General features: G+C 34.5%; 3 protein-coding genes and 1 long non-coding RNA gene across 7 annotated transcripts; 3 read left to right on the top strand and 1 right to left on the bottom strand.

Moving 5' to 3' along the window:
* The first annotated feature begins 399 nt into the window (after positions 1-399).
* On the top strand, positions 400-2,612 carry LOC122632048. The gene is made up of 2 exons (XR_006327807.1): positions 400-2,376; positions 2,476-2,612. It is a non-coding gene; the product is annotated as an uncharacterized LOC122632048 (long non-coding RNA).
* Positions 2,613-3,533: 921 nt separating this feature from the next.
* On the top strand, positions 3,534-6,970 carry LOC122632047 (ras-like protein 2). Its single transcript, XM_043818447.1, has 4 exons — positions 3,534-4,195; positions 4,660-4,747; positions 4,820-5,031; positions 5,123-6,970. The coding sequence occupies exons 1-4, from the start codon at positions 4,091-4,093 to the stop codon at positions 5,315-5,317; spliced, it is 600 nt and encodes a 199-aa protein (XP_043674382.1). The 5' UTR covers positions 3,534-4,090; the 3' UTR covers positions 5,318-6,970.
* Positions 6,971-9,160: 2,190 nt separating this feature from the next.
* On the top strand, positions 9,161-19,508 carry LOC122632044 (monocarboxylate transporter 1-like). Its single transcript, XM_043818440.1, has 5 exons — positions 9,161-10,092; positions 15,526-15,849; positions 16,015-16,141; positions 16,252-16,431; positions 16,770-19,508. The coding sequence occupies exons 2-5, from the start codon at positions 15,618-15,620 to the stop codon at positions 18,061-18,063; spliced, it is 1,833 nt and encodes a 610-aa protein (XP_043674375.1). The 5' UTR covers positions 9,161-10,092; positions 15,526-15,617; the 3' UTR covers positions 18,064-19,508.
* An 81-nt stretch (positions 19,509-19,589) lies between these two features.
* On the bottom strand, positions 19,590-24,680 carry LOC122632045 (regulator of G-protein signaling 7). Of its 4 annotated transcripts, none has more exons than XR_006327805.1 (14): positions 23,902-24,680; positions 23,460-23,761; positions 23,075-23,311; positions 22,791-22,887; positions 22,661-22,711; positions 22,390-22,545; positions 22,063-22,286; positions 21,692-21,918; positions 21,451-21,564; positions 21,246-21,371; positions 20,986-21,172; positions 20,828-20,920; positions 20,594-20,731; positions 19,590-19,942 (listed from the first exon to the last, which is right to left on the bottom strand). XR_006327805.1 is itself a non-coding variant. In XM_043818441.1 (13 exons), exons 3-13 carry the CDS (start codon positions 23,273-23,275, stop codon positions 20,666-20,668), a joined length of 1,542 nt encoding a protein of 513 aa, XP_043674376.1. In that variant the 5' UTR covers positions 23,276-23,311; positions 23,460-23,761; positions 23,902-24,680; the 3' UTR covers positions 19,590-20,665. The 4 variants fall into 4 exon arrangements, 2 of the variants coding, with proteins under 2 accessions (XP_043674376.1, XP_043674378.1); XR_006327806.1 differs by having other exon boundaries at positions 19,590-19,913; XM_043818441.1 differs by having other exon boundaries at positions 19,590-20,731.
* Positions 24,681-24,686: the final 6 nt, after the last annotated feature.

Below are 24,686 nucleotides of genomic sequence, written 5' to 3'. Positions count from 1 at the left end.
AAGTATAAGCTATCAAAAACAAAAAAATATATATACAGGATTGCGTATAATCACTGTAAAATTAAGTTTATCAGAAAATTTTGACATTTTTCTTATATTATAATTTGTAGGTGCAATATAGAAATTTCAATGAATGGGCACGTTAATTTTTGCAAAAATCACAAAATCAGGGAAAATATCTTTTCTGTTTTAAAATGTAAATATTCGTTATAATTGTGTAGATCAGCACCAGAAATATATCAAAAATGTGTGTAACATTCAAGTGAGATTACGCTTTCTTCTTATTTTGAAAGAAATGAAACTTTACCTATAATATTATTATATTATGTGTATTAAAAACTTTTGTCAAACCTTATGAATTAGAAAAAAAATCTCTTATTTTTAATATGTTTATAATTTTTAAGAATCATACCGACCTTATTGTGTATTTTTTTAAAAATTTCTATTCAATAATTCCTAAGATAAAAAATTTCATTTTTAATGAAACTAAAGCAAATATAATTTCAATGTTATATTAGTATTGCAAGCAGAAGCATATTGTGAAAACCAATATCAAAGTTTTGATCGAATATTAATTAAAGTATCTATTACTTTCTATTCATTAAGTAGAAAATGAACATGTCGTACAAGTTGTAGTTTTCTGTAACATTTAAATAAGAAACATAATACAAATAATTATATTTAAAAATGTGAAACAATATAATTCGATTATATTCGTTGTTACATTTAATTTGGATAGATTATCATTTCTTAGTCTCGAATTTTCGTTTGTGATGTATAAAAGTTGTTCTGTTCGTAAAAATATATATTCTTATATAATTTAAACTATGATTTTTAATCTCAAATTCATACTGCGAATATATTTGTATCAACAATTTTCTAATGTTCTAATGGGGAAAAAAAAAGAAAAAAAAAAAAAGGAAAATTATCAAAAACATACCAACTTTGAACTTGATTTTACGTGAATATTTACAAGACTGACAGGTGCCCCTATACTATAAATCATAATATACAAATTGTTATATCAGTTTTACATAAATAAGATGATTCATTCCACCGGCAGTAGCAAAACTCTTCGCAATCGTTTTACAATAAATAATGCATATATATACGTCCTAGAAAAAAAAGAAAGGAAAAAAAAAAAAGAAAACAACAACAACATTGCGAGTGTGCCTACATTATAATTTGAAAGTATAAAAACAAAAGCAACTCGTTGTCGCCCGTTAATTATTTAAGTTCGAAAATAATTTTTTTTACTTTCGAGGAATTTCAAAATTACTAGCGCCTTGGCGCCAAAACTTATTGTCCATATCGTTGGTGAATAGACGTACATATTAAATAAAATTATTTTCGATTTGAAGTACTTGTATGTGCATATAATATTTCCTTAAAGAAAAAGGAAGAGAAAGATACAGAGAGAGAGAGAGAGAGAGAGAGAGAAGTGGGGGAGAAAGAGAGAGAGCAAAAGAAATAAATAAAGAAGGAGATGTTGAAGAAGAGATTAACAACGTTTATGGATGTAACAGATTTTTGGTACACGCTTTGGTACGACTAAAGCAGGATACATACATACATCCTTTAAACACGAATCCCGTGCCTTCTGTGCCTCTGCATTTTATCACAATTTCACATTACACGGAAAAAAGAATGATGTGAAAAGTGAAACACGTTATAGATAACCGATGGAATATCGTAAGACAAAAAGTACGATAATGGACGATGGAATAAGAAGTATAAAAGAAGTATCGAAACTTATTTAATCAACGATCGTTCCAATGATCGTCGTTCAATGAAGCACGGAGTGACAATCGGTTAAAAGAAAAAAATGGCCGATCGTGCTATCGAAGACGTTCAATAATAAAATAAATTACAATTGCAAGACACCTCCCCTTCTCCATTAAAATTCTTTATGATTGAAACGCACTCTTTTGCGTTTATTATAGTTATGTGAACGGAAAGACAAAAAAACACAAAAAAGAAACAAATAAATAAGCAACGTGTTTTAATTATTTCTAATTTCTTAAGTGCGCCTTTCAATTACATTATTGATCGGCCATCGTAATTATGAATACGAATACGAGTTTGTGCATTGTAAAAAATTTGCGAATTTAGTTGGCTGTATGTGTTTAATATATGTTCTAATATTCTCACTGCGATGTCATTGTGCTTATTATATAAATGCTTGTTACATAATTGTTCACAGAAAACATTATACGGCCATTAAGATGAGAATACGATATTACTTATGCGGTTTAACAATGTATTTACATGTGCACTGATACACACTACTCTTTTTATTTTGTTTCGAAACTACCGCTAAATATCGATACATGTTAACCAGCATATGTGATATACGTCTCTATGTGCATATTTATAGTAAGTATATGTATAATATAGTTAAGTACATGTGAAATATTTTCTTTCCTCTCTTGGAATCAATCGAAAATAATATTGTTTCTGTCCTTGTGTTTTTAGAAAACCACGAATTTTGCTTTTGACAAAGCAGCTCTGCGATGTACAAAAATGCCAATATCAATATAACATATGTACATAATGCAACACAAAACTATATTGCTAATAATAAATATTCAAATATGTTTGCTCTCCCGTAATATTGATCCATTTTTAACTTTCGATAGTTTTTTTTACTTTTAAAGTACATAATTTCGAAATGAAAAAATGCATATATAACCATATAAAAAAATTATTAATTGTAAAATTGTACGTCTGGATTGCGTCTGTTTCCTTTCGAAAATATGAAAGATTTTTTTATATGATAAATTATACTAGTTTTTTACGTTATTTTAATCTTATTTTTATACGCTCATATCGACTCTCGTAATACAATTCGATCTTTTCAAATTAAACCTCGCGCCAATTTACTATGTATATCGCATACGTACGATTTACTTAACAATTTTCAATGGATTTTTCATTTGTTTAATAGAAAAATCGGTATTCTGTTTTTACTTTTAAAATATGTATTAGAACAATTTTTATTTTAGAGATTGTAAACTGTAAAAGCATTATAAAATATGGCTTATTTATTTACAGATTAACCAACAAAATATCGTCAAAAGTAAATAAATGCATATCTTCTTGAAATTCTGTCAATGACTGATAATAATGTCTAATAATGTGTTGAAATTGAACACGTCAAAGATTCTACGTAGAAATTTATCAACGACGGTAAATTTTAACGTTGCTAAAGGAGCAATTTGATTGGTCAGTCGATTTGCGAGCGAACTGTTTTTTGATTCGTTCGGACACTTCACACACATCTCTAATTGGATGATACAAAATTGATTTTTCTTTTGTATAGATTATTATAATATCGAGCAAAAAGTTATAATCAGTTTTATTATGAAGATTTTGTTTGTGAGAAAAGTTATAAAATATTCTTTCAAAAATAGAAAAAAAGAAAACAAAAATGGCGATATACATATATAGAACTTTTCGTTCCGCTCAAATTTTTTTAAGATTATTTATCGATAATGATTCAAAGAGTATACGATATAACAGTACTGTATATCTTATCGATGAAAAAATATATTTATTACAGAAAATTATTACGAAATAACAAAGATTATTTGGTTTTAATGGTAACGTAATCGCGACTGCGCAATCAACCGAAATAGCATAATCCTCTGTGCGTAGGACGTTATACTCCTACTGCCCTTTGTATTAACCTCACATATATACACATATATACACATATTCTCATCCAGAAAAAGTGGTTGAGCTCCAGAGGCGGTCTTAACGAGATTGCTTTAAAGAATCTTAGCAAGGAAATTCGCAGTAAACGTTGTGCTTGATTCTCAGTCAAACGACGTCTTTGGTGTGCCTTCTCACGAAAAAAAATACTCTTTACGCGTTTTGTTTTTATCTCTCTTTCTCTCCCCTCAATTTTATACTCATCCCCTCTCGGTCATTCTTTGTCAATTTTCTCTCTCTCTCTCTCTCTCTCTCTCTCTCTCTCTCTCTCTCTCTCTCTTGTGGTTTCACACTTCCTCGTATCTAAGCTCGTACCACTGACATTTCATTGTCATACATGTGACAAATTAAACTGCCGTTAAAAATAAATAAAAGAATGTCGAAACCTGGTGACAGACAAAGTTACGCACAGACCTACAAACTCGTTGTTGTGGGTGGTGGTGGTGTTGGAAAATCAGCGATTACAATACAATTCATTCAAGTAAGTACTTTTTATGGTCACTAGCTACGTTACTACAGATCGAGCGTATGAGTGTCGTAGTCGAGTACCAATCAGCTTCGTTCTCCAGGCTACACCATTCATAGATTGTCCGAAATGAAAAGAATTAATGATAACTCGTAAAGATTAATCCCATGTTGTATTATTTAGATTTTATTTTTTATTTTATAGAGATGAAACTTATTTAGAATATGATGACGTCAAATTTCGTCATCCATTCTTTTGATAGACGATATCAAATGATACGAACTTTCTTTCATTAACGATTATGTCATACGAGCGTACACTATTGTCATATATGGTCATACAAACTTTATCTTAGTAATTGATAAAACTATCAAAATCACAAACTATATCTTTTTTCTATATTGCACGTTTAATCAATTTGGTTATCTTCAATAACAAACATTTCTTGTACTTTTCTATTAAGGATTCTTTTCTTATAGAGTTATTTTGTGACTGACTATGATCCAACAATTGAAGATTCATATACAAAACAATGTGTCATCGATGATGTCCCAGCAAAACTTGATAGTATGTATAATATTTATTTCATGTTTATAGTAATGATTCGTTTATCATTAATTTATATGCTTTAACTTTTAGTATTGGATACTGCTGGACAAGAAGAATTTAGTGCAATGCGTGAACAGTACATGAGAAGTGGGGAAGGTTTCCTGCTTGTATTTTCAGTTACAGACCATTCATCGTTTGATGAAATTTTAAAATTTCATAGACAAATTCTCAGAGTGAAAGATCGCGATGAATTTCCTATGCTTATGGTTGGAAATAAAGCTGATTTAGATCACCAAAGAATTGTAAGATGTACTACGTAAACTCATAAAAAAACAAGTATCAATGCTGATATATAGCAAATTAGTTTCCGTAATAAATATTTTTTTATTATAGATATCCGTCGAAGAAGCACAAAATATGGCACGTCAATTAAAAATTCCATACATTGAATGTAGTGCTAAGTTAAGGATGAATGTGGATCAAGCATTCCACGAATTAGTTAGAATTGTTCGAAAATTTCAATTATCTGAAAGACCACCGCTTAAACCAAACTATAAGAAAAATAAGAAGAAATGTTGCATGCTATAAATTTGTTTGGAAGCATTGAAACATTCTTCCGATGCCAAATACCATTGGTGAAACTTCATGGAAAATTACAAAACATCGAATAGTAACAATGCAAGGAATATTGCGATTATTTTGATATTATGATTATATCACATAAAAACAAAAACAAAAGTATTAGAATACATTTTAATACACGAAAATCTCATTAGTTATTAACAAAATTGTTGGAATCATTGATAGATAAAGTTGAATTTAAATTATTTTATTTTAAATGGTTTATATTACATGAGACTTTTTATAAAAAAATAATCAAAAGTTCGAATATGGTTTTTTGACCATGTATTTTTTTCAACTATCAAAAGATTGATAAGTCTGTTTTTTAAAAATAATCGTTTATAAAAAAAAGTGATTAAAAGTAACAAAATAACACGAATGCTATTTTATAAACAGATTTATACAAAATAACATAATTGCTTGATAAAATTTACTGATAATTTATATATCAGAATTTATATCATATGTGTGTATATTAACCGATTTTATGACAAATTTTCCATATCGATTAGAATGGAGAATAGTCTTAGAAAATCCAAGGATGCAAAAGCATTGTGTACGATAAAAACAATTTATATACATTTCATTTGTACCTCTTCTCACAGAAATAGTACAATAATCTAATGTTTAAGTAGTATTTTTTAATCAAGTATTCTCTTGTAGATCAAGAGTAATTATTATAAAATTAGATTAAAATTAATCTCTTCGTATAAATGCACAAGATTTATTATTAAATTTTTCACAATCTATATTTGCGTAGGATTTTCTTGGTTTGTTATGTACTAATGAATTAACTTAGTAATAATAATAAACAACGTTATAATTTAAGTTTCAGTGCAAATACAAGAAAAGCTGCAATTTGTCATATAGTTTAAAGAGTATTTTCAACATAAAACAAAAAACCAATTAGGTACATAAATTAGTTGAATATATTCAGAGTTAAATAAATCTGTTAATTTAAAATTAATTTGAAATTTTTAAAAGAAATTTAATATTTGAGAGATATTTCATTTATATTTTCAGTTTAAATAATATAAAAAAAAAAAAAAAAAAAAGAAAGAAGTTAACAATATGTGCCTATGATAATATGCGATATTTGATGTGCATGTATTATTATTATTAATATATCTCGATGTTTATGAAGAATTATTTATTTATTGATCTATACTCGTTTTGTCATTAGGATAAGAAAATAACGAATAATGCAGAAATGAAACCAGTAACATAATATGGGGCCAATAACAAATGTAACGCACAATTCATTCTTCTAACTACCAGTCCTCCCAATCTATGTAACAAAATAGATACTAACAATCAATGTACTACACATGGTATTTTTTATAACAATATAATGTATTTGATATAATCTTACAAATATTTAAACATAGTAAGAAACATGTAATTCATCACGTTTTTTCAAAAGTATATTTTGTACTTAACTTAAATTATCGTCTACCATTATCACGTCAAATGTGCTCTGTAATTCATTATAAACATTATTGTCACACTTTTAAGTGTCGTATAATCTATGCAATTTAAGACGAAACCATAGATTATATCCTTTTATCTCATCATTTCTTTTAAACTTTCTCCATAAACTAAATAAAAAAGTCGCTTGAATTTATTTATTTTTAATTGCCACGATGACGTCTTCTTTTTGTAATAATCAACGATCACAATAACATTGTTCGTTATAAATATATTTTGTTAAAATATATATAACTGATCGATACTAATCTTGAAGGAAATGGATACCAGTTAGATAATTCCGCTAATTGAAAAAACATCTTATGTTTCTCCTTTTGGTCTCGTACCAGCTGATAAGTGAGCTTCTTATTCTCTGTTTTTCAACGCGTATCGTACATGTAATTTTATTGCGATAATAAAACAAAATGATTATTAAAAATCCACGTCTTTTACAGGCGTCGATTAATTTCCGTTCAAAATGGATGTGAGTTTTCAAAATTTTTTTTGAAAGGAAAATGAAAGAGATAAAAATTGTCACTTTAGCATTTTTAAGAGCGTCTCTTTTAATAACGACTTTTAATAATTGTATTATTTTCTTTATCGTCACGTTTAACGCTTGTTATTTCTTTTTTTCGTCGTGAAGGACGTAAACACACTGATTGATTAGTTGCAAACGTGTCAGATTTCTTTTTTTTCTTTCTTGTCAGCTACAACTCTCGAGTACTCGAGAAAGAAAAAAATTATTTTATTTTATTTTTCTCATATACAAATTACCGATTGAAAATGTTATTGACAAATGCTATCGTGTTAAAATTATGATAGATTAATATCTTTGGCGTGACATAACGTTTAAAGTCATCTTGCGCGAGACCATTATCGGTCCAGTCATGAACCGAGTAACGATTACTCCACCCGGTACGATGGAACATTCACCCTAATTTAGCCGGCGAACGATCGAAGAAGAGCAGCAAGGTGGTCAGACGGGATTCCCATCGTAGCTATTCTTGACCAGACCAGGCTAATATTGAATCCACTCAATTACTTCCAGCTACGTTAGTACGTTGAGCACATCGCTATAAGTATAAATATCATCATCGATTTCTCTCTTCCTCTTTTTCTTACTTTTTCTTACATTATCTCGAAAGTAGTCGTAGAGAGGCCGTAGAGAGGCTGATGATCATTTTTATCTCCCCCTCTCTTACTGCTTCCCTCCCCTTCTTTCTTTCTTTTTATATGCGTGCGAGTATGCATAAACATATATACATACACACATACATGCATGCATATATCTTTTTCTCTTTCACACTTGCCCGGAATTTTCAATAAGGACCAAGTTTCTATCGTTCACTCGATTACCTCCCCCCCGGATATATTATCGTTACGCGATGCGGCCTTCGCCAAGGCCCCAAGCCACTAATCCTTTGTTTGCAAAGATATTCTGAGCCAAGAAAACCAGTTCTTCTTTTACTACTGTACTTCAACCACGGAGACAGCAGAGCAGTGTGCGTGTACACATACGTTGTTACTCTTTTTACCCAGCAGACGCACCGTTGTGTGTTGTAAATTGCAGTCGAAAACCGGGAAACGATAAAATCCTCGTAATCACGATTATTACGAGGACTTGGATAGGCCGTGGATGAGGGTGGAAAGGAAGGAAGGAAAGAAAAGAAGAAAAGGAGTAAGAGGTGAGAAAAATGCAAAAAAGGAAAAAAAGATGAGGGAGGGGGAAGTAGGGGAGAAAAAAAGGAAGAAGATGGTAGGCGCCGTGTCTCGAAGATGTTAAAAGGGTGGAAGACCTGCTTGTTGCGAACGAAGAGGAGAACGATGTTACTACGAGTACAGATTTATGAAGGAAAATGTATCCGATTATCTTAACTTAAGAGAATTAGAAAAAATAAAAATCATAAGCACGGACAGATCTGACTGCGTTTATTCTCCATGATTCAACGAAATCACAAAAATACAGGAGTGAACAAATCGATAAAAGTTTTCACTAAAAAAGAACTAAAAAGAGAAAGAGAGAGAGAAAGAGATAAAGAAGGCACGTTTATTTATCGTTATTCTTCACGTCCATTATTTTATTTGTTCACGTGCGTATGTACGTTTATTGTTTAGATGCGATACGCACTGCAGCGATCAAGGTCATGCTGCTTTTTACTCGTTCGGAGAAGGAGAGGAACACGAAGAAGACGAAAAGGACGAAGGAGAGAAAGAAGATACGGGGTTAAAAATAGCCTCTCTCGGTGCAAAATAAAAACTAACTGAGATGACCACCGAGCGATGGACGTAGAAGAAAAAGAAAAGGAGGAGGAAAAAGGAGGAGGAGGAGGAGGAGGAGGAGGAGGAGGAGAAGAAGAAGAAGAAGAAGAAGAAGAAGAAGAGAAGAACGAAGAAGGTGCACGAGTCGAGATAAAAAGAAGAGAATATCAAAAACGAGGACCATAAGGGGTCCGAGATGGAAGATGGTAAAGAAAAAGGAGAAGAGAGAAAAAGAAAGGGGGAGAAAATAAGTTCCTCTTGCTATTTTAACTCACTAGGATAATGTATCCCCCTGTAAATGCGGTTGTTTTTTGTTGAACTCGCCATAATGAAAAAGAAAAAAAAAAAGAGCATATGCGAGTTTAGTGGTTGTGTAAAAGGATACCCGGAGGAATCATTTTTCAGCACCCTTCGTTTCTTCTTACTCGGGCTTGTTTCATCAACGATCGTACGAAACGCAAGTAGCCAGTCCTCTACATCCTCGTCGTGTCTATCTATGTTCTCTTCTTCGTGGGATTCCAGAAGCTCTTTAGAGTAGATCGTAGGCGCCAGTCGACGAGGACGTTCGTGCACGCGAGTACCACGACGAAGAGCAACGACGGAGACGGCGATGGTGTTTCTCCGTAAATGAAGAAGAGGAGCATCTTCCTTCTCTTTTCTTCCTCTTCTTCTTCTTCTTTCCTTCCTTCTATTCTTTTCCTTCTCTTCTTGTTCTTTTTTTCCCCCTTTCTTCGTCTCTGGAGTCAGCGTAATGCCTGGACGGCTATGCGACGCTGCTGTTGGCCGAGGTAACGCGGCCGAGGGCAACCTTCGGCCGTTCTCAGACAGGGCCGAGGATTGAAGGAAAAAGAAGAGGGAGCCGCCGGGAGAGTTGGAACGGGTTCTCTCCTCCGGGCCGGGTGCGCAGTCCAGTCGAAGACTCACGATGATAGTGAACGCCCGATGAAGAATCTTCCCCCCGTCCAACAGAACGAAGAGACAGTCCGCGACTGCCCCGTCGAACTCGAGCGCCCCAGGTCAGTGCACGTTCCTCTCTCTCTCTCTCTCTCTCTCTCTCTCTCTCTCTCTCTCTCTCTCTCTCTCTCTCTCTCTATCTCTATCTCTATCTCTCTCTCTCTCTATCTCTCTCTCTTTCTCTTATAGAAATGATTTTTCTTTGACCCAATTTTTTCATTTTCTATTTCGTCAAGTATTTTCTTTTTTTTCTTCTCGTTTCTTTTTCTTTTCTATATCAGTTTAATTTCATCATTATGAGAAAACTCCAACGATTTATTTATATTTCATACGTTCATTCGTTAATCATTTGATAGATCTTTCTCCGAACAGAAATACGTTCTAGCGAAAGAGACCAATTGGCGGGAGCTGCAACCAATCTTCCGGCTTTTCAATCCGCGAAAGTGATCTCCCAAGCTCATTTCGTAACTACGTAATGTACGATGTTCTCTACTAAAAGTTGCTTGCGTGCAATATCGTCGACTCTTGATCATCCTAGATGAGATTAATACGTCAACCTAGTATATCTTTAAGTTTTTCTTACGGATCGACACGCATTTCTTCTTCTTTTTAACATATTAGTTATTCGTAGTATAGCGTTGGCGACGTGTTTACCGTGTAATTATAGACGTCCGCGGCCACGGTGCCGCCCGGCACGAAGTCCTGTCAAGGGAAAACTTTCATTTTCTACCGAACGATCGGCAAGAGTCATTTGCAAATTAATGTTGTATTTGTTTCATTTATGCATGCTTGAGAGACCGCTTATTACATATATAACATGTTTGCATACGTATGTGCGTGTATGAACGAAGAATATACGATCTATATCGTATAGAATGCGATAAAGAGCACGATTCGTTTGTTGTATCTTTATGTATGATTCGCATCGCAATTAATTCATCGTCGACTCGTAATTGTATGTTGTAATTACACGATCGATTAAAATGGAACGATCGTACACAGTCCTTTCGTTTCCGTTCATTTCATTGTTTCTCTCTATCTTCCCCATAACTTTTGCTTTTTTTCCAAAAATTTCACATTCGATATCAAGTCCATCGATTTATAAATCTCGTCGACGATTCGCATCGATAGGTATTCCTTTTTCTTTAGGATCGATCTATTGACGGATATAAACTTCTTTTCTTTTAAAATAGACTTTATCACGAGACATTCGTCAAAGTTCCATAATTCTTTTTTCCACGGAATTCCATTCGTAGAGTCATCATCTTTCGAGCCAAGCCGAGAAGTGCAAAGGCCGTCCTCGAGGCATAATTTAGTAACGGACGAACGATAGAAGTGCTTTCGCCGTAACTGTAAACGAAGTTCGCAAACGAAATAACCGTGTATGCATGTAGGTATATTTATAGACGCAAATACATGCGGTCAACTTTGAAATTATTTTCATACCTGATAATCATAATCGGGCAGATGTGTCCTCGAAGTAAACAGGAAAAATGTTCGACAGTCCCGTTGCTTTCGCATGAGAGACACGGCCCATTAAAAAGGGATTAAATCTGAGGCATTTTGTTTTGCTCACGTTCATGCAAATTATCATTATCGAAGATTTTAATATACCACTTCTCATACTGACGCATCGCGTTTAACGCATGATAATACGTAGCACGTACGTAGATTTGTTTTTCGCACGTCGAATGGAGACTTTCTGACAACAGACTCTCTGACAACAACATTAAATTATTAATATCCTACCGGTTGCGAAAAATAAGTCCAGACAAAATTTCATCGAGATCGACATTGATTCGGTTCCCGTTATAATACCTATTACTTCGTTATAATTAGAATTACATTTGCAGTTGTAATTCTCAGCCAATATTGACGATTACGGATTCTTATAAGTCGAGTACCGGTTACCCCCATAGCAGTTAACGCGTTAACGGATTTATCCTTACGCGGCAAAGATTTCTTTTCACTTCGACGAAGGAAAGAAAGAAATAGCAGGCGAATGCGAGTCTCCTTAGGTTCATTGACCCAACAGTTAAAGATTTTCCAAACGAAAAAGTTCGCCTATTTGCATATAAAAAAAAAAGAGAATTGAAAAAATTTCTTTTCGTAAAAAACGAGGCTTCGTTTAAACGATATAAATCCCAATGAAGATCGCGATCGATGTACGCGAGCAGCAGTATATATCCCAAAGAAAATCCTCCGGGGAGAACCAGTTTCATTCTCTCGCGAATAGGAATGGTACTTAAAGGGCTCGCGACAACTTTAAGGTTTTACCTTATGGCAGACGGTAAGAAAAATATACGGGGTTTATAAATATAAATCCGAGAAAATGCACAGTAATTAGCGAGAACATGTTTTTACAAAGAATCACCATAAATGGTGTCAACGACGTGATATTTAAGTTCCTTGCACGTCCTTAGAAGGTCTCTATATCCCGCTCCAAGTTCTCCTTTTATCCCTTATCCCGTGCGTTTTTTCCTTTCTTTTTTTTTTTTGTATGAAATTGCTTTTTTTTTAACTTATACTATCTTCTCTTAATAATAGTCTTTTCATTTATGAATCTTATTACTATCGGACACCCTATATATATACATTCACTCGCGCATACGTGATGAAATCATCAAAACAAGTCAATTGACGAGCGGAAAATACGCTGGAAGATTTGCAATATTGTCGGAGAATATTTTTCTCCTCGTAGATCCTGAGAGTAGATACGGACCGTTAGAGGCTAAACGTGTCTGCACACAATTTGGTATATTCTACTGGTTGCTTACTCTCTCGGAGCATTTTTGTGGTTACTCCTCTCTTTGAGATAGGAAGCTAATAGAGTGAATGTATATGCGTGAATGAGAAAGAAAGATAGAGAATAACGTATATAAGAAATGTAGAGCCATTAAAACCGGTGCGGTATATATTACGTTTCTCCCTTTCTGTTCAGTTTACACGAGATGTTAGCGCAGTTAAGCATATTCTCGCTTGACCGATTGGTCCGTGCGTCAATTGCTCACGGATAATTAAAAGCTCGTGTTCAACGAATTTTCTCATGCACGACTTAAAATGACTCGTTCGTGCGGTTTCGTCATTTGAACAAAATATGTCAACGATTACGATTATATTCGGTTCGCTTCTTTCATTCTTCCTCGTTCCTCTTCCTCCTTCTTCCTCCTTCCTCTTTCTCCTCTCTCTTCCTTCTTCTCTTCCTCATTCTTCGATTCACGTCGACCTTACTTGTTAGATCTTCCGTGACCGTATAAGTTATTACGTAAATCGAACATCTCCAAATCGGCGTTCCTCGAGAAAGAAAAGCAGGTCTGCGTAGTTACAGATATCATAAAATTACAGAAGATTACAGAAAACGAACGTCTCTGATTTTTCATTTTTATTTTGATAGAGATGAGCTCTGATATCTTTTGTTTTTACATCTCTTTTTTTATTTTGTTTCTCTTTCTTTTATCTTTACTTCAATACGATCCATTTTTACGAAAAAAGAAAAAGAAAAAAAATACAAAACGGTCGAGTCTTTCCTTCTTTCTTTTCCTCTCTTTCTCTCTTTCTCTCTTTGTAGGGTATCTCGCATCGAGTTAGCTCCGTTGAGCTAAACAGCTCGATCGAAAGTTTCGTAAGGCTACGAGCGCCTTTTTTCATCGATTTACTCTCACTCTAACCAGCACGCGTATCCCTCTCTCTTTCTTTCTTTCTTCCTTTTTTTCTCGGGCGTTCTCCGATTAAGAGAGATCTACTATATCGAGGAGAGATCGAATCGTAGAAAGCAAACGGTTATAGTATGCTTCCCAAACCTTTTTAGTTTATATTTTCTTCGTTAAGGGAGAAAGAGAAAGGGAGAGAAAGAGAAAAAGAGAAAGAGCTTTCGTTTAGTGACACTAGCAGTACATGAGAGAGTGGATCACTCTTACCAGTTTATATCTTATTCTTCCTAAATTTATTAAATGACAATAACTTGAATCGTAACGATACAATTTCGTTCGGAAATATGAGATACGTGTTGCATAACGTTTACGTATTCTTCTTCTTTTATTTTTTCCTTCTTTATTTTTTTGTTTTATTATCTCAACATCGTATTCGATTTAATTTCAATCGTAATACCGTTCGGAATGTTAGGGGGGAAAAAAAAACGAGGAAAAAAATATTCCAACTCATGAAAATTCGAATCAGATATAGATGCTAGAAAATGATTATTATATAATAATATTATACATTCGAAACTATAAATAATAAAGTTATAGATAATAAATATGTGCAGTAAAACAAAAATGCAGTAAAGATACGAAGGGAAGTTAATTAATTCGCAAGAGTGTGTTTTGTGTCCGTCACTATTCCACGTCGTGAATCTACTTTCTTCACGATCTCTATTCCTCTCCGTGAATTCTTTTCGTATTTGATTCACGCTTCTCGCTTTATATATCGCGAGTCAATATTTTACGGGTCACGTGTTTCTCTGTGCGTTCATTCCCGTTTAACTTCCTAGCACGTAGATACACAAATAGCAATTTTCTTCTTTCCTCTATCCTTTGGTAATCATCGTCTATGGTAAACGAAGCACGTTTACGTTACGGTTTCAATGAACGCGTCTTCTAATGAAAATTACATTTATTCTACACGAGCAAACGCGCAAGCTTGATTTCGCATGCGAGTAAAAAAAGACAGATCTTCTCGACTAACATCGGAAAGTACTAAGTAATCGTTTGAAGCCCTTTATCGAACGATCTTATTATTATTATTATTATTATTATTATTATTATCATTATCATTATTATAATATTTTTTTATTTCTTTTTTAATTTCATCTCTTTTTATTCGAACGGCTTGTTTTCTCTAAAAGTGGTTGCGCCGTTTCAAGAGCAATTATTTTCTTTAGATAGTAGAACTCTTATTTTCATTTGTATTTCTTATATTCATCTGTATTTCATTTGGAAACTTTGTCATGACAATATACGAGCGATTTTTTTCTTGATCGTGTCGAGAGATCTAATCGACAGAGACGAATGACGTAATGTCGTTCGATCTTATAATCACCGGGATGTAAGTCGAAGATATCTATTTTTTCAATCGATTTTGATTTTAGAAAGGAACAATGAAATATATTATTACTATTATCCAAGAAGAACTTTAATATATTTTATTTTTATTTTTATAAGAAAAATATAAAGGAAACAATGATTGACGTTTACATTATATACATTATTCTCGATCATTCGATCTTCCGTCAATGTGTCGAGGACGTCGTTAGGTAATCCGTCGCGTTAATATCGATAATAATCTTTCTCTCTCTCTCTCCCTCTCTCTCTCTCTCTCTCTCTCTCTCTCTTTCTTTGTCTATATATCCTTTCGTACATAGATACATACATAGATATCTACTGTTCTTAGCCGGATTCTGTATGTATAGCATTGACGCGCGAAAAAGCTTTGATTATACGTAACGATTGATCTCTGATTTTCCATCTCTTTTTCTGTTATTTTCCTACACCCTCTAGTTGGTCGATTTCATTAACGAAACACAGAGCTAGAGATTCGATCCGATCGATTTCTCGTTATTACGACAACAACAGTAGCAGTAGCAGCGGCAATGACAACGACTAAAGCAACGAGAAATGTTAGCGGCAAAACGAAGATGATACCACCGGACGGGGGGTGGGGTTGGGTCGTATTGACCTCAGCCCTTACTGTCAACTTCCTCATCCCTGGAACCGTCAAATCCTTCGGAGTTCTCTTCGTCGAATTCCTTCACGTTTTCAAGGCATCGCCAACAGCAGCCTCGTGGATGCCGGCTCTCTGCTATTTTCTCTACAACTCTTTGGGTAAGGAGATCGGCGTCTTGCTATATTATCGTTATGCTAAACACAGCCATGGAACTCTACGCGATCCATTTACATGAATTAAAATTCCCTTAGTTTATCTAACACACCTTTGGAATATTACTTATACAATGTGCGTTTATTTATCGTGTACCATCTTTGTAATAGGTCCTCTGTCGAGTGTTCTCTCCACCAAGTATTCTTACAAAACCGTGACATTAATCGGTGGCACCTTTGCCGCTACTGGAATGATGCTCAGCTATTTTGCTAATTCGGTTTCTTATCTCTACGTTAGGTAAGTAATGAAAAGGAGTCTATTTTGATATTATCTATAGACGTACATGTGTGGCATGTATGAATAATAATCGGTAAACTTTCTTTATATTTTTTTTTTATTTCATCTAGTTACGGTCTAATGGTTGGAATCGGCGCTGGTTTATCCTTTCCACCAACGATTTACATCGTCACAGCATATTTCCAGAGACTACGTGGTTTTGCCAACGGTCTCTGCATTTCCGGGAGTGCGATCGGGACTATAGTGTTACCACCGCTTCTTCAGTATCTTCTTGACTGTTTTGGATATAGGTAACTTGTGAAAGGAGAGGGGAAGAGGATGGCGTTAGAAAGTCGAACGATGCACTTTGAACATCAGAAATAGCACCGATGTAATTGCCCAGTTGCTCGTTTACCATTCACATAAATACGAATATAATTGCCAGTTAGTCGTTTAACATTTGTTATTTCTGAGACGTCCTAATGGTATAAGTGATGTCATTAAATGCGCGAACGAGCGCATTTGCCGCGTAGATTCGGGGCGAACATTGTGTAAAAGAAATACACTTTCATTTTATTTTTCTTCCTTCTTTTCTTTTTATCTTGAAAAAAGAAACTTAACATCAACAATCTTTCTATCGTTTTTCCAGAGGTGCGGTGCTTATTATGGGTGCTTTAACATTGAACACGCTCGTTTGTGCGTTGCTTTATCATCCCGTCGAACAACATATGATAGCCGTTCCCATAGAGGAAGGAATCGATAACGAAGCTCTAAGCCTGGACGAACCGATCGAGGAGAAACGTCAATCGATCGATCCGGCGAAATTGAATTCGATTGTTCAGGACGAGAAGAACGAGAAAATTGAAAGTACGACGAAGCAGGTGCAAAATTTAACGGAACTATTGAATTATTCGAAACTTACTACGTCCAAAGAAGAAGGATTCGAGAAATTGACAAAGTCGAACGAAGAGGAGGAGCAAGATCAATGGATCGTTAAGGATCAAATCATGGATATTGGCAGCGAAGAGGACAACGAAAAAAGGGATCTTCGAGATAAATCCGACGAAGAAAACGTTAAAGAGACTTCGAGTACGAGCGATAGAAATCTAGTTGATAAAAAACAATTCGTCACTAATGAACCGTTCAATTCCTGTCAAATCAGCACAATGTCGGATAACGGATCGAACGTACTAGGAATATCGATAAAGATGCATCTCCAAGAGGACAACGAATCCGTGAAAGTGGACAAGCCCGTGCCAGTAGAAATCTCAACGTCAAAGTCATCGAAGTCGGAGACTTCATCGACTAAGGGGGAAAGCTCGAAAAAAGTCCATCTATCTTTTGATTTCAGCATGCTGAAAGATCCGATCTACCTGGTCATTTTAATTTCAAACTCGACATCAGCGATCAGCAATACAAACTTTATGATTCATTTGCCATCCTACGCAAACTCTCAAGGCTTCGATCAAAATTCATCGGCTCTTTTGTTATCCATTGTTTCAGCTCTTGATCTTATCGGTAGAATCAGTGGTGCTTCTTTATCCGATATAGACTTTGTACCGAAGTATTATTACTTCGTCGGTGGCCTTGGCACCAGCGGGATAGCTCTGGCGCTACTACCGATGGCCGACAGTTACGGGATGCTTTCCTTCTTCTGTGCACTATTTGGTCTTTCTTCCGGCATGTACATCGGCATCACAACCGTTATCCTAGCTGACATGCTTGGTACCGAGAAACTCAGTTCCTCTTATGGAATCTCGCTCTTTGTTAACGGTGTCCTCCAACTCGTCGGACCACCGGTTTGCGGTGTTATCTTCGAACACGTCGGATCTTATAAACCTATTTTCTTGGCATTCGGTATAATACTTATACTGGGTACCGCTCTTTGGGCCATCGTGCCTCTAATCAAAAGGAACAGTAAAAAGAAGATCGAAGAGGTATAACGATATAGAAGTGTAATTACGAACTAGCCCTCACGAATGAGAAATTTCTTTACTCGTTCGTGTAATTTTTGTGATGACATCATTCCAAGGAAAGTATACAAAATATTCGTAGATAAAAATGCAGGGACTACGTAAGCGTAATATTACAATACTTATAGATAACTCATGAGTTTCTGAAGTATTTCACTCTCGATTGTAAGAGAAGTGAGAATGCTTGTGACCAGTATTTAGCGATTAGGATCACATCACGAATCGTTCTTCGTTAATAATACGATCGATTTCTTTTTTAACAATCGTTAGAGTCATTGATCATTAAGTGGTAGATTGCCGTCTAAAGTGACAAAAACACTTTTGTAAGACCAATGTTAGTGTATATGTTTTTCCAAATACAAGATTTTATCAGGCGGATCGTCGATGAATTATCGTTTGTCGTTCATAATACTATTATGAGATTTTATCATTGAAAATGCGTCGCGCCGATTTCTTGTTCTGTATTCTGGCATTAGTAGTATCTATATTCGTAGTATCTCTACTCTAATTGATTAGTCATGTTTTTTTTTCTTTTTTTTTTTTTTTTTTTAACAGACACTACTGGAATGTTTTATTATTAGAAATGAATTTCTTAGCTATAACATAGGTGGCATGAATTTTCATAGCTCACGAAGATAAATGTCGATCATTGGATCGAGATCGAGAATTTTAATTAAATCAAGCTGATAAGACGTTACTTTAAATGAATATTTGATAAAAGGCCGTTAAAAGAAAAAAAAAAGAGTATTAAATCTCCAGTTAAAAATACTCAGAGTTTAAATAAACCTAGTTCGCGTTCGACGATTTTTGCATTAGCGATTCACACCGATGCTCCGGGTTCTCTGGGTATTCGTACATATCTAGTCACGCCTGTGCGAATGTACAAAATGCACGCGCGAGCCACTAAAAATATTTTTCATATTATTGCGAAAGGAGGAAAATAAGAAGAAGAAAAAACATCGTGATGCGTGAAAACGCGTGGGAGAAGCGTTTGTTTAAAGAAGGTATAACGTTCGTGGGCTCGACTCTGTGAGTGCTGAAGCTACAAGGGGCGTGTTGTCATAAATAGTTCTTCGCACTTGGATTGCTCGGTTATCCAATAAAAGAGCATCCAAGGAGATATTGTATGTTTATAATAGCGGTATGTGACAAAAGACGAAAGAAAGAAAGAAAGAGAGAGAGAGAGAGAGAGAGAGAGAGAGAGAGAGAGAGAGAGAGAGATTCTGCGTTCGAATAATCTAGTAATTCATTAATTATTCCTTTCTTCACGAAGCGCTTATCTATCTTGCTTTAATTATTATTAGACACGCGGTTGCCATCTCAATTATTAGAAATAGAATAATTTTTCTTTTGTAATAAAAGAAAGGAAGTGTGTCGAGCTTTAAGAGAAAGAAAGAAAAAGTGAGAAAGTAAGAGAGAAAGTAAGAGAGAAAGAGAGAAAGAGAGAGAGAGAGAGAGAGAGAGGAGGATAAAAAAAAAGAATGAAAAAACGTTGGTACACATCTGTGAGTCTTATATATGCTGTCTACCTCAAACATTAACTCTTTTCACTTATGTCCATTTTTAAGTCCATTTACACGACGCAGAAAAGTTGTACGTATTATACATATATAATAATTATAGAACATTAGTTGACATTTCAAACAGTTTTATCAACGACGATTTGTCAACGAAAGTGTATACTACTAAGTAGAAAACCATATTCGGCACATTTGATTATTGCCACCTGTTTCTATTGGGCCTAGTAAATGCCAGTCTGATCATTGTCGGTACTTACTACTTCATAGCATTGGATCCTTTTGATTACATTTCTGACGTCGCTAAAATCAAATTGTTGAATGAAGATTTACTACAAAATAGAAAAAACACATATTATTGGTACTCTTCACAGCCTTACAAAGCTGCATAATCGTAATATGAAGATGTTTTTTTTTTCTTTTAATGACAGACTTTTAAAAATGAAAGTTGTTGAATCTGTTGTATTACGCAGGATCATTACGATAACGAAGATTAATATAATATCATCCTAGGAAGCATATAACTACTGTACATTTGATACTTGTTGTACTATTTTATGACTCACTTCATTACACTATGTCTACCAGTATTTCTTACGATATATCTTATTGCTTTCTACAAGCTTAAAAACAATCTATATCTTTTATATTTTACATACATTATCTACAGATACATTTTGTATATTGTGGAAACCATATATCCAATTAATAAATAGAGTGATACGAAAATAGCTGTATGACGAATACTTTTAAACATATAGTTCTGTTTCTCTGTGTTAAGTCTTTTCATAAGAGCATAATTATTACAATACGTAATTTAAACAATTATGCTTCTTTAATCATCAAGTTGATTTTTTATAGATATATTCCGATGTTATTGAACGTTTATCGAGGAACATATCACGTACGCGCGTAAATCGAAAGTTCCTATATCGATTGAATTAAATGACATTATCTCAAAAATCTTAAATTTGTTAACTTACGTGATTAATAATTAGAAATGATATCTGCACTTTTCCCATTTTCTATGTGACATTTTCAAAGATCAGGAGAGATTACGAAGTTGCCGTATCTCTGCGCCCAGTGAAAGATACGATTGATCGGATACCTTTCACCGACGTCTGTAAACAATGAATTTAATAAGTATATATTGTTAGATTAAAATGTATACGTCAATATGTAAGTGCATGGTATAAGATTTTTAGATCTTTCCTCACCTTCTTCTTCGAACCATTAAGGAAGTCTTTGTACATCTCAGAACGAAGATATCTCGAATAACTATCGCTCTTCATGAGATGGTAAACATGAGCCTAAGAGGAGAATTTGTTTTTATGAAAAAAAGAAGTAGATAATACATATTATACAAAAATTATACCGCAGCGATATCGAAGCACCAACGATCAGGTTTTTCCAAATTTTTTTTCGTTATTTCGAAGGATCTAGAATCGACGTTAATTGGACAGCTCGCATCTGGACCCAAAAATTCATTCCAAATTTCTCCAACCTTAACGTTAACATCTTTCTGCGAGAAAGTTTTCAATTCCTGTACGGTCTCCCAAAATCTATATATAGCAGAAAAATCTGATACATAATTCATTTTTGTAAGAGACAAATAACGCTACGTTAGATCCTTACTTGAGATTTTCACTGCTAAATTCTTTCTCCAAAAATCGTATAAATTGTTCTCTACCGACCGGATCTTGCAATAATTCCTGAAGACCAAACGCCCATCTCTTCACTCTTCTCGTAGATACTTCTTTCCTATACGAAAAAAAAATATGCTTAAATTTTTTTATTGTATTTTATAATCATTCACAAAATAACGATGAAAACTATTTACGCTATTTTCTCTTGCTCCCACATTTCTGAACTATCCGATACCCATGGATTTGTAAATTCAGGTTGAGTAAAAAATGGATCATATTCGGCATACTGTTCGAAGTATCCGATAAGACTGAAATTTGAAATGTAGATAAGAAGTTTTGAATATTTTGAATATTTGAAAATTCTTTGAATATTTGAAAAAATTTTAATCCGACTTGTAGTCAAAAGAATCGATGTTGCACAGACACTGAACTTACGCTTCCGCAACTTTAGATACTTTGATATTTCTCCTATCCAATCTATCTTTCAACATATCAATTTCCTTTTGCAACGATTCTATCGTAAACACTATATAAGATTCCGAATGAGGAGAAATCCTTCCACCAGCAATCCCAAGTTTCAGATGTTTACTAGATCTCAAGATTGGTTTTTGACTGCGACATGCTTTCTTGATATCGAGTTCTGTTGTATTTACACAGCCAGGCTGTAATCAGTGCCGTTGTGATAGGATTTGTAAAATAAATCGAAGAACATCGTTCGGTCGATGCTACAATCTTTTCTTTTCATTTCCCAAAAGAAACAGAATAACACATATTTCGAGTGAAAAAAATCTTATAAAATCTTTTACCATTGGCCGATGTACGTCCCAGAAGGCTCTCTCTTGACTGTCCAACACTTTCCTTTCCAGTTTATCCCTCTTTTTATCGACTTTGCTCTGTGCTTCCGCCTGCATAAAAATGAACTCCCACTTTCGAGAGAACATTTTCTGCAATCTAGCTAGATTCTCAGCCTCGTAATCAGCCAATTCGAGACGAGTTTTATTTTGCATCGTTCTTTTGCATAGATAAACGGCTATAGATATTCGAGAGATCCGAACGTTATTTTATTTATTGTTTTATAAAATCTAAATAAAACAAAATATTTACAAATATAATTTAAGAGTATATTTTATTACCGTAATCGGTATTCTCTGGTTCCCAAGAATTCGATGGCCAAAAATAAGGGGTTTGAAATCTATAGAATGTGTTATCGTTTTTAACGGTAAGGCAATGATCATCAATGGGAAAGAAGTAACCATGAGATGACATGAGATGTGCCACGTGAAGAGCCTCTATATATTATAAAAAAGTTATGAGATAATAATTAAAAATTTTCTTGGTGATTAGTTCGAAAAAGAAACATTGATTTATATATATATATATATATATATATATATATATATATACCTTGATCATCAATATCCATAGTTTTCATCATCCACGATATCAAATCGGAACCTAAAAATTCGCGTAAATATAAAAAATCATGCGAGTGAGACATAAGAATCTTCATTCGATCGTTCGACATCGATACTACCTGTAAAGACGGATGGAGTTTTCGTCATGAAACTTTTCACTGTTCTTACAGGGACACCTGTAGCTTCTTCCAACATTTTTTCTACCAGAGATTCCATCTGAAAGAACGTAGGTATACTTCTGCTAGTAGATATTTGACAATTTTTGTACGGCCGTTAAATATTTTTCTCATACGCATGTATGTTCAACGTGACAAATAAATTTCATTCATACGTGAACTCTTAACAGATATTGTACTCTTTAGAAATCGATCAGTTAGAATGATAAAGATATCATGCGAGATACCTTTTTATAGACGAGATAATTTGGAGTATCTTCAGCGCAACAGGCAGTGACACGATGCGTGGGTGTATTTTGTTTCTCAACATTCTCCTCGATTCGATCATTCTCTTCCCTGTCTCCAGTTTGATCCGATGATTCTCTCGTATCATTATTCTCTATTGGCTTTCGGCGGGAGGCCGACTTTTCGGAGCTCATAGTTACCATATTATACGCTTTAAGATGGTAACAGTATTTCACAATCTATATTACATTGAAAACTTTTAACATAATTATAACGACCGAATCATTCGAAAACGCAAGGATAATTACTTTCAAAGTAGAAGGATAAAAAAAATTGAAAATCTTTTTTTTACTTAATTTCTAACGATTCTCTATTATCGATACTAACGATTCGGGATGTAGAACAACAGAGTGTCCGTCGTCGATTCACCGCGCGCGCATTGCGGTCGTCGAAGGGCTCTTCCCGAGAAAGAGAAGAGAGAGGCTCGACTTTTCTTTTTTTCTTTTTTTATTCCCTCCTCCCTACTCGACGTTAACCGTAGTTCGATAAAACGATATCGATCTTCTAATAGGGCAAATTTTAAAACAACGTATCATCGTTTTCTTTGTAATCCTTGATTTCAACGATCTCAATTTCTCCATTTTCTTTCTTTCTCTTTCTTTTTTTTCTACCACTTCAATAACAAGATCCTGTTGATTACGAGGTCACACATTATCGCGAATAATTATCGTAGTCTTGTTATATAGAACAAGTAGATATCACATTGCACGCGTGCTGACACGCACATGTACACATTCATGCACAGGAAAAGTAAACCGTGAGTACCTACCAACAACTGACTCTAATAAAACGACCTCTCGATATTTATTTCCCGAAGGACATTGGATCGCATAGGACGTGAATAAACAACGTGCGAACGCAGACGCGTAGAAAAGGAAAGAGCACGAGGATGCACAAAATAGACAGTTAGCTAACTATGTGTTGGATTGAAAGACGAGGGAAAATTAAAGTGACAGTATATAACGAGAGCACGGAGTAGTCGATTCTACGAACGTCAAAATCGAACTCCTACATAGGTTGGCCTGGTGATCACGAGCACGGTGCTGCGCGTTCACTTTGCGACTGCGTGCTCTCCCTACAAACGACGACGACGAAGCAAAGCTGCTAACATGTAAATGTGTAGAGGAGGAAACAGGGGATCCAAGTGGCACGGATATCGGCCCTTTACACGGTCCTCGAGCAACCACGTATCGATCACTTTTAGAAGGCCAAATCGTTTTCGAAATCCTTCGACCTATTCCCGTTCTTTTTCAGATCATCCTCTGTTTCTATCTTCACTGTTTAATCTGAAATTTTTATATCAAATTCGACTAACTCCTTTTAAATTATTTACAATTTGCCAAAGTGGTACAAAGTCGCACATACGTTTCAAAGGTTGCTAATAATAGATAGACAGAATTCGATAATGAAAATAAAACGTAAAACGGCCCTGTGCCATTAAGTCGCCTTTATTTTCTTGCATCTTTGAATTCAATAAAATTCTTAAACTCAAATTCTCTCTCGTACTCTCTCTCTCTCTCTCTCTCTCTCTCTCTCTCTCTCTCTCTCTCTCTC

Source organism: Vespula pensylvanica, chromosome 9, assembly GCF_014466175.1.
Source record: "Vespula pensylvanica isolate Volc-1 chromosome 9, ASM1446617v1, whole genome shotgun sequence".
Lineage (NCBI taxonomy): Eukaryota > Metazoa > Arthropoda > Insecta > Hymenoptera > Vespidae > Vespula > Vespula pensylvanica.
This window is presented reverse-complemented; position numbering and strand designations above follow the sequence as displayed.

What these genes read in the sequence shown, in the direction of transcription:
- LOC122632047 (XM_043818447.1), top strand. Translation starts at nt 4,091, where the DNA reads ATGTCGAAACCTGGTGACAGACAAAGTTACGCACAGACCTACAAACTC. An exon ending in TGTCCCAGCAAAACTTGATA is followed by an intron (nt 4,748 to 4,819) that starts GTATGTATAATA and finishes TTTAACTTTTAG; the next exon opens with TATTGGATACTGCTGGACAA. An exon ending in ATTTAGATCACCAAAGAATT is followed by an intron (nt 5,032 to 5,122) that starts GTAAGATGTACT and finishes TTTTTATTATAG; the next exon opens with ATATCCGTCGAAGAAGCACA.
- LOC122632044 (XM_043818440.1), top strand. Translation starts at nt 15,618, where the DNA reads ATGACAACGACTAAAGCAACGAGAAATGTTAGCGGCAAAACGAAGATG. An exon ending in TTTTCTCTACAACTCTTTGG is followed by an intron (nt 15,850 to 16,014) that starts GTAAGGAGATCG and finishes TCTTTGTAATAG; the next exon opens with GTCCTCTGTCGAGTGTTCTC. An exon ending in CTTGACTGTTTTGGATATAG is followed by an intron (nt 16,432 to 16,769) that starts GTAACTTGTGAA and finishes TCGTTTTTCCAG; the next exon opens with AGGTGCGGTGCTTATTATGG.
- LOC122632045 (XM_043818441.1), bottom strand. Translation starts at nt 23,275, where the DNA reads ATGGTAACTATGAGCTCCGAAAAGTCGGCCTCCCGCCGAAAGCCAATA. An exon ending in AACTCCATCCGTCTTTACAG is followed by an intron (nt 22,712 to 22,790) that starts GTAGTATCGATG and finishes GCGAATTTTTAG; the next exon opens with GTTCCGATTTGATATCGTGG. An exon ending in GGTGCTTCGATATCGCTGCG is followed by an intron (nt 20,921 to 20,985) that starts GTATAATTTTTG and finishes TTCTCCTCTTAG; the next exon opens with GCTCATGTTTACCATCTCAT.